The following is a 9,956-nucleotide window of genomic DNA, read 5'->3' as shown; positions in this document are numbered from 1 at the left end:
GAAGAATGTGAGGAAAGAAAATAAATATTATTGATCTTAGTTAAGTATGTTTTTCCTGTGGTAGTTTGCCTAATAAAACAACCTGAATATGAAAGGTAAGGAAAAGTTACTGATTTCAGAGAGGCTTTAATTTCTGTGTGACCTATGTAAACTTGTCAGCATCAGAGGGGCTTTCACCATGGTGAAATCATGGAACCTAATCAAAAGTAGAAGTTGTGATTCTTATTTCATAAAAATGAAATTTTCCTTTTAGAGGATTTGTTGTCAGTAAGCCTCCACAACTGTAACTTGATAGTCTGAAATCTCCAAAAAGTTCAGGAGGAAAAAAGACTGACAGTTTCTATCTGTCAGTGGTTCTTAAGTCTGTGATGGGCATTTGACTGCCCACCCTCTCGCACCTGTGTTCCAACTTGTTAATGATCATTTTTCCTTTGCATGAGCCCCCACTGCAGAGGGTTGGTGAGTTCACCTTCGGGCAGTGACCTGGCTTTGCAGCTGAATACAGTGTTAACTGTTTGACCTGTCTCTCAGAGAATTGATTTCTCAGTCCCGTTAGCAGGAATAAAATAGCCAGTTGCTGTTAAGGAGCCGTCAATGAAATAATTTTCAAGTTGCAGTTAAAAATCAATGGCACAATACGGTCCAAGATCAGCAACATGTAATGATGACATAGATTCAGAATAGCTTCCTTTACTTGTGTGTTTTTGTGTTTTGCAAGTATTCTTGCTGCCTTCTTAGAAATGACTGTCTATTTTTGCTTTGGGTACTGTTCTTTCAGACTTAGTATGCCTTTAAATATTATTTTGGCTGTAACCTTCTAAAGAGATATTATAGAAGAAAAATACTCTTATTTACTTGTATTAAAACAGTGCAAATATAATTTTAGAAAGCAGTAATTTTTGGTTTTATATTTTAAATCTGTCTGGTGCTGGTATCTGCAGAGACATGAGTTAAACTTTATTATTAGCTTGTTACTCATCTGTCATTTTTGAGTAGCAGGAGATTTCAAAGTAAGATTCAAATATGTATGAATTTATAGATCAGAATGTACCGATTTTAAAACTAGTTTAAAAAAATGTATCTCTTAATTTATGAGATTTTCAGTCCTGGAGACAAGTCTTTGAGTTAATAAAATATGGTATAGTTAGGTGAACATTATTGAAGGATTCTCTTCCATTACCCTTCCCATGTGATTCAGTTCTAGTCCTAGACTGACCCTCTGCAGTACATAGCTATTCCTTCAGCTCTTTGTTAGTGCACCGAATCTTGAATTCAGCACAGAATAATTCTTAGTGGTAACAGTATTGTGATTTATATATCTGGCCACAAGAATATTATTTATAGTTGGGTTCATGTGGATTATTGATGTTAGTGATAGGAAGACAAAATCTTTAGGTCAGTATCAATCACTGCCCACAGAGTCTGAGCTTCCAATTTTCAGTTGAAAGGTGGCTTTACAGTAGGTCAGGATCAACGTTCACTGCATTTGAACTTGCAGGTCTCTGTTGAAAGGGGTGTTTTTACAAGTCCTGTGTGATATCTACATTTTGTTGTTAAAGTCTGTCAATTTGAAAATGAGATTAGTTTTTTCATGTCAAATACATTTTGTAAGAGCAAAAGTAACTGCAAGTTTGAAAAGAAAGTAAGAGACTGCTTTTTAATGTAACGGTACCAGAGGCATCTAGTGCATAATTTAACTTACAAGAAAGGCATCAAGCTTTGTTTCTTACAACAGTGACTATAGGTATTGGAGCTTCAGTCATCATATATGTACTATGTGGAGTAAAGCAAAATCTTCCTATCGATGTTTTATGTGGCTTTAATCCCTCCTTTCCATTTAGTGTCTTGGTCCTGTCCTGGTAATACCATAACTGTTTGAAAGATGTTTTTTGTTCTGTTAAAATTTCTGTTACAGTGAGAGAGATACTGACAAACAGCAGAGAGCTGGTAGATTCAGTTTCTTCTCATTAGCAATACATGCTAGGTGAAAATTTTCCCTTCCTGCAGTATTCTGATGAATGGGATGGCACCAAGCAGAATTCACTGACCTTGTGCTGCGAGCACTCGCCAGAGTTCTCACGGATGGATGAACTCTTATTTCCTCTCACTGATGATGTCAGTTGGGAATTTTCACCTTTCTTTTGATCCAAGTTGAAGATAAATACAGCGATGAATTGTGTGGGGTTTTTTTTTTTTCTTCTTGCATTTTCTTTGGTCTCCTTTTGTGAGGAGAGTTTGAGAGGCCGGTTTGTTCCACTGGAGATGGAAGGAAAGGAGCAGTGTATGTGTATGCTGTTGACATACTTTCATTGAGAAAATATTTATATTCTTAATGCGTATAATTATGCCTAAAATCTTTAGTGGTCCATTTACTGTGCTTAATGTGGTATTTAGAGAAAATTGAAGTTCATTCTGGAGAACGTTTTGAATGTAACAGGAAAATATTCATGGCAGATGTTTGTGAATTAATTGGTAGTAAAGCCTGACTTAAAAGTATTTGTATTGCTTTTGGTATTATCAGTAGACAGAGAAGTCAATGCTTAAATACTTTGACAAGGCTGATCTTTCCTGTGTAGATTTGAACAGTAGTTTGAAGTAATTACTTCTGTAAATAATGTTTGTCTGGGTATGTCTAGATCTAAGCCATGGTGTAGTTTTTAAATCGTATATGCATACACCAAAGTAACTCCATATATAAATAGTTGTATTCTGAAAAGGACACCTTTTTCAATTGACTTAATTAACACCTAAAGCAAATGCATTCACACATGAATTTATTTGGAAATAAGCAGTAAGAGAAGTTTACTGGAACTCTGCAGAAGATGTTTCATTTACGTTTCAGTGCAATTTCCCAGTTCTGAATTTCTGAACTGTTAGAAGTAAACACTTATAAATAGATTGCTTTCTGTATTCTTGCCTGCTTTTTTCTTTGAGAAGCTACAAGAGAACCAACAAGGATGACCCACATAGGAGAATTTGGGGATTATGGACATGAATTACATTGCCTGGAATGCTTGTAGGATGTTTTGGGTGAAAGTACTTGCTGTGGTTCATACAAGATTTACTCACATGCCAATAATGTTTATCAACTACTGCTTGTACTGGCTCTATTAGAAAGTACTGAATAGAAGAAGGGATAATACACTTGTCCTAAATCCATTACTTGTTCTATTGTATTTTTATTAAAGCCGGTGAGCAAGGGAATTATAAGAGATTAGATGTTGTTTTGTACCACAGAAGAACTCATTGTCGCTCCAGTTGATGGCGGTACCTGACTTGTTCTCTTTCTTGTACCCAGGGGCTACAGCTTATTTAAGCACTTAACACAATTGAAAAACTTCTTGTAGCCTTTTTTTTTAATTGTAAAATTTGTCTTCATTATCCTTTAAAAATAGCACTGTTTCTAAACATTGTTTTTACAGTAAATTCGTACTTTGTCATTTTGGCTTCACTCTTTTAAATCACCAGAAAACATCCAGGAAAAGTGGAGAGCTGAGGCTATGCTAAATAGAACTGAAAAAGATTTGTAAGGAAAGCCACGAATGGAAGGACAGTGGGCATGGTGCACACCATACACCTTGTGTTAACAAGGAAGTGGTGTGTGCACAATAAATTGGCTTTGGTCCAGCACAGCTTAACTCGTTATGAGTACTCTTCATCTTAAATATCATCTATCTATATCTGAAAAAACATCATAACTATATTGAAAGCCGGATGGAATATTAATTATTATCTAGTTTGATCTCTTGCATATTCCAGTTTAATTCTCACAATTGTGGTTAAAATAGATTCTGTCTCTTGGGGGGAAAAATAACCTTTATTTAAATAATTTCTAGCTAGACATAACTTACTGTAACTTGCAAAAGCTATGCCAGCGATTAATTATCTTTACTGTTTAGAAATAAGACACAGCTTTAGTCTGTCTTTGTCAAGCTTCAACTTTCATCTGTTTGATGTCTGTATGCTAGTGTGAAAAACCCTGTATGATGGTAAGAACTTACTATACAGTAAAATAAAAGCATTAAGATTTAAGCACACTGAGTCTTCATGTACAAACACTTTTTCAAAACCTCTTATTTTTCTCCAGTTTTTCAATATTTCAACAGAGATAAGTGTGAGATTATTCACACTGGACATTAGCCTGTTTATATACTCAAAGATTATTTTAGTCCTTTACTTATAGTACAGTTCATTTGCTTGTGACCCTCAAGTCTTCTCATTTACTCTTGCAAGGGGTAAGTCCTCTACAAGGTAAATACTGAAGACACCTCCCTTGTCCCCCACCTAACAAGTGTATGAACTTGAATCTATTGTATTGAAAAACATTGTTTTCTTTCACTGAATCTGTCCAGGAGTTCTGGTCACTACACACACAGTTCACATTGTTAGTAATTTACTGTTCTCAGAATCTGTGTTATTAAGGTGGTCTTTTTTAGGCTATTGATGAAATATAACTAGAGAAATGCAAATAATTTGTTTGGAGTGCCACCAGAAACCCAGTCATTGGATTTTCTTTTTACAATTACATTCTGAGACCTACTGGTTAGGTGGTATTGATTCTGTTTAGAGTATGCAGTGTTTTTTGAGTTAAATACTGTATGAAACTGAACCAGGTTCCTTGGGGAAGTCTGAATATAGTAATTGTGCACTGCTGCCTTGATTATTGATGTGCTGTTCTGTTGGAATTCTGTATGAAATGAGAGGAGTCTACTAAGATACAGGTAATGTTTTAGGTACTCCTTATAGCTTTTCTGAGGAGCAGAGCAGTGAGAGTAATAGAATTTTGGACAATTGAAACATTTTATTAAGAAGTATTTAACTGCTTTTGAAGTCTTTACAGGGAGCTAGTCAGTTTTTTTCATATTGAAAGTTTTGAGGGGAATGAATAAGGTGCTGAGAGACACTTCCCAGAAACATCTCCCTTGGTGGGGGCAAAAAAGCCTACTGTACTCACAAGTTGCTCTGTCTAGCAGCAGAGACGTTTGGACTGCCTGCAGGATCAGAGAATTCACTTGCACTTTGAAGTGTGAAGTGATAATCCTCACAAATGCTTACTTCTTTATTAAATTTGCGGAAGTTAATTACATACCCTGCTAATTTACAACAAAAACCTCTCAATTCTCTGATGCCAAGTAGGCAAGTGAGTTTTCCAAGCTTCAGTTTAGTCCCTCATGCTGTAAGAAGAATTTGGCATTGGCTCACATTATTACTATCATCCATCCAGAGAGTTTATTAATGTATGCACATTTTTCTACACAGTAGTGTCTCATGAGCATGTCTCGTTAAATCTCCTAAATGCAATTTAAATGCATTTCTTTATAGTATTTTTAAACTGTTGAGACTTATGTTAGCCCTGCTTAGCATTTCTGGGTTGACTACTTGCCACCTCTGGAAAATGATAGCAGGACTCACTGTATTGGATATGGCTAAATATACTAAGTATTCATATGTGCTAAATACGTTGCCAAGGATATAGTAAGAATTTAACTGATGTTTAAAACAGCAGTATTTTATATTCATGAAGTTTGCTGTATTTCATATGCCTTGACAACTGTAAGTAAATTGGATTTTGGAGGGCTTTTGGTGTCTCTTTAAATGGTGCTTGCTTTAAGTTCCTAGCTGAAAAACAGAACAAGAATACACCTCTCATCAAACAACAAGAAATGGATCATTCTGCTCGTGACAGGTTGACCTCAAAGTGTGCAACTGCAGAGGCCAGATCTAATGAAACAAAGTGGATCATTGCTCTGTATTGTTATTAAGCATCTCAGAGTTAACTAGATTAGTGATTAAATGGGTTTAAATGACTGTTACAATGATAGTGAAGATGAAAAGGTCAGTTCATAGTCTTTTCACCAGGCCTAAACAGAAGCAATTAATAAAACGAAAGATAATGCTACAGGCAATATAACATGAAAATGTGCTTTTTGTGTGTTTGTTTAGAGTATTGGAGCAGCTGAGTGGAAAAGAAGTATGTGGAAGTAGCTGTTTTTCTTCATATTGTCATTAGTATTTAACAACTTCTTGTTCAGGGATCGTATTAAACCTTATTTAAAGGGGACACCACCATTGATGCAGGGGAATCTGAGTTCATCTGTGGGTTTTTGTTGTTGTTGTTTGCTTTTTTTCTGGACTATCTGCCATCAGAGAATTTTTTTTTTCTCAATGATTATTTACAAATTTTTTTCTTTGTGTGTTACTGCCTCACCAGCTTCAGACATGAATGCTCTATTTGCTTCTAAGTTTCCATCCTTTTATCTAGTTTTCCACCTTCTTTCCACTACTTTGCCACCTTCTCTGTAAAAACAAAATAAAATAGCAAGTATACAGCTGTCAGTTCTCCCCAGCACACTGAGTTGTTGGTCAGCCTTCACGGTGGAAGTTAACCATGTAATTACCCCTTTAGAACAACAGTTACAAACAGCATCCAGTCAGTACCTAAATGAGAACTCTGAAAAACTAGGTCTGGGCCAAAATGGGTTTAGATGTGTCACTGTAGATAGCAGGTGAATGTGGAAAAGTTCTGACTGGCAACTATGTGCTTAGCTAAGCTTTAGAAAGAGCAAACTTTATTTGCTGTGTTGATGCTTGAAATTTTCTGGAGGTTCCATGTTATATAGCTACCCTTACAGTGTGATCAAAACCCATTTCATTGCTGCTTAATATTGGCTTTGATAACTTATGCTGTAATGTTTTTTTCTGTCATTTTTTTATCCACTCATTTATATTCAATAATGCATTGCTCTTGGAGGGGAGGGAACTGTAATGCTGAAGGCCACGTGGTAGGTGTAGCATTAGTTTTAAACTGAAAATAGTGTGTAATTGGAATTCCTTCACGGCTGAACAGGAATCTTGGAGGTGGTGTTGATTTTTATGTATCTATTTAAACAAAAGCTGAGGATAAAGATCTTAAATGAAAAGTACCTATTGGTAGAATTGCTTTCCTTATCTTGTTTATACTGATTAATTAAATAAAAAGCACATAGGGTTAAAGATAAAATAGTACCACTGTTTTCTTCTTTACGAGTAATCTTGTTGCGTGTCTCTACATAAGCTGTTCTGGCCACTCATCATAGTAACCAGCTGGGCCATTTCACCTGCTGGAGCCATTAAAGAGGACTCTCTCCCCCTAGATTAATCCCCTCCGACATTAGTTTTTTGCTCTGACAACTGGAGCAGGCATTCAGAATTTGCAGGTGGCCAGTGTGACGCACATAATTGCCTACAATTTTAGGCAATGAATAAAAATGGTCTACATTACTTGTCAAAGGTTGTATATGCAGTGCCAAGTGAGATCTATGGGAAGCCTTTTAGGATTTAAAGAACAGTTAATAGCAAAGCTGCACAGTGCTTTTTTAATCATAATGCATTTGTAATATAGCACTTTGATCTTCTCCTTGTAGGAAATGGTGTTATATTAGCCACTTTTAAACATTTATGAGTGAAATTCAGTTATAGGAGAGTAAAAGTGATTATTCTTAGGCAGAACATGTTAGATTTCATTAAAAGTTTTAGCTTGCCCCTTCCTTGTTAAAATCTGTGGGGAGTCCTGTTCCTGGAGGGTTTCAAATCAGGATCTGAAGATTTAGAAGAGCTTTTTCTTTTTTTTTTTCTTCACTAAAGCAACTGCAAGAGTAGAAAAGACTGTAGTAAATACTGATGTTATTTGTGGTTGTTTATAATGTGCTTCAACTGCACAGCATTAAGTGCAAAAAATGTTGTGTGCTCAACAGTTTAGGGAGTGTTTCCTTGTATTTTAAAGATCTTAATTCTCAGTTGTGTCAATTATAACGTAAAACATGCATTATTTAAAGCATGATCATAAATTATCTACAACAAAAAATAGGCGACTCTAAAATGTACTACTCCTAGAAGAGCCGAGTTTGACCTTTCAGACCCAAGAGCCTTTTATTAACACCTGCCTGTAAGGAGAACCGTGCCACACGCAGCTTTCGGATTCACAACCACAAAACTGATGAGGAAAGGCTTGAAGGGTTCAGTTTGTGTCACTTGCTGTTTGCCGTTTCCATTTCACAGATGATTAATCTTTCTGTGAAGAAAGGCCAGAGAAACAAAGCACATTGGGCTCTTCCTGCAGTTACTCCTTCTGAATGCACACTAGCTTGCTAACTAAAAGGCCTTTAGATTTCCTGCCGAGAGAGATGTTCTGAAAGTGAATGCAGCTGGTTGGAGGTCACCAGTGCAAGGCTCTTGCCATTGTGTAATGGAGGCTTTGGCAGGTTTCATTTGGGGGGGGGAGGGAGAAGGTGTTGGCGAAAAATTAATGTGGAATAAAAAGGGCTTTGGCCATTTGAATTAATTTCTTGAAGGGTGGATCATCAATAATAGGCTCAATTTCTTTTGCTCGCAATTTTAAAAAAATATATTTGCTGCGGTGTTTTTTCCCCACCCATTCCCTTTTCTTAATGGCATGTTTATATTGTACGTGGTCTCTCCCGCTGGATGCTGAAATGTCGTGTCTTACCGAGTTTGAAAAGCAATCTAAAATGTACTGATTTTTACATATATTTCATGAGCTCTGCTAATTTTCATGGTGGCAAGAGAAGATACTTGAGTATTGTGTATTTAACTTCCTAATTGCGGGATTTATATCTCTTTTATAATTGATCCTGCTCTTTAGTGACTAGTAAAGCAGCAATTTCTGGTTTTGAGAAAGTAAAAATTGGGTTTTAAAAAGGTGTCATCTAATTTTTAATTTGTGTGTATGTTTTGAATCTTAATATATACATGCTTTGTTTATGGAAGAGAATGGTCTGATATCCAGCTGAGTTTTTGACTTTGTTTTTTTTTTGATCTTGCATAGGACGTAATGTGCAAAATCAAGACATGGGTAATAGATGAAAAGAAAGCTGTCCGCTTCTATCATGATTGGAATGACAAAGAGGTAGGCTATAAATATTATCTCATGAATTGACTTCTAATTTTGCTACCTGATACTGACCTTTTTAATGTGGGGTTTTTTTTAAGATTTCATGTGTACAATGTAGTAAGTGTTAAATTTCTCAGCTGATTCTGTGCTTATCAGTGATCTATATATTACACTTCTTTTGCCTTCTCAGCCATGCCATGAGGAAAAAGGGAATAAAATTAATTCAGGCTGGTATAACTTGTTTCTAAAATTCTCCTTCTATATTTTCACTTCTAGATTGATGTTTTGAACAAACATTTGTTTTTTACTTCAAAACCGATGATCTACTTGGTTAATCTCTCTGAAAAAGACTACGTTAGAAAGAAAAACAAGTGGTGAGTGTGTTCAGGCTAAATATCGAAATTTATGTTTCTGTTTCATGTTTTTCAATAGTGAATAATGCCTCACACATTAGCATCATCAAGGATATTAGTTAAAATTGGAATGAAACCTAATGTTGCACTTTTCTTCCTTGTTATGCTCCTATTAACGTGCTGCTTGAGTACAATGCATATGGTGAAACCCAGAATAAAGTGCGGAAAAGAATATGCTTTCCTTTCTTACTTTCTTACATTGATTCAGAAAAAAAATAGATTTGATTTAGAAGTATTGATTTAAACATATGATTTTATCGTTTTATGTAATGCTGATTGTCTGAACAACATCTTTTCCATTCCAAAGGAATTAACTGAATGCCAGAGAACTAAAGCTATACGAGTTGCACATAAATCTTCCAAACTGTGGCAAAATTGCACATTTTAACAATGCTCTTCTGTTTGCAATTGGGTGCCTTACTTCCTTGCCACTGTTTGCTCTTTGCTTATGGTTTACAGGCCTTTTGATGGGCTTTAATGCCATGAACAGCGCAGGTTTTAGTCAAGTATTCCTGACATCAGTATTATGACTGAAGTACATGATGGCTTCAAAATCAATCTATCACATTCAGTGAACTGGATGAAGATCCAATCCTAACATGGTAGACATATGGTGGAAGTCTGCTGTTGAGAGGTACAGCATTTAGCATGTC

General features: G+C 35.8%; 1 protein-coding gene across 1 annotated transcript in view; it reads left to right on the top strand.

The window, feature by feature from the left end:
* The window catches only part of LOC104491200 (obg-like ATPase 1), a gene marked incomplete at both ends in the record, with an annotated part of 12,917 nt that extends 3,653 nt beyond the window's left edge, over nucleotides 1-9,264 (top strand). The window contains 2 exons of the mRNA XM_010133586.1: nucleotides 8,825-8,905; nucleotides 9,167-9,264. Of these exons, the coding sequence (XP_010131888.1) occupies nucleotides 8,825-8,905; nucleotides 9,167-9,264 (179 nt within the window). The remainder of the gene's footprint in view (nucleotides 1-8,824; nucleotides 8,906-9,166) is intronic.
* Nucleotides 9,265-9,956: the final 692 nt, after the last annotated feature.

This window comes from Buceros rhinoceros, unplaced genomic scaffold (genome assembly GCF_000710305.1).
Source record: "Buceros rhinoceros silvestris isolate BGI_N320 unplaced genomic scaffold, ASM71030v1 scaffold46293, whole genome shotgun sequence".
NCBI lineage: Eukaryota > Metazoa > Chordata > Aves > Bucerotiformes > Bucerotidae > Buceros > Buceros rhinoceros.
Note: the sequence above shows the minus strand (reverse complement) of the source record. Positions and strands in the feature narration are given on the sequence as shown.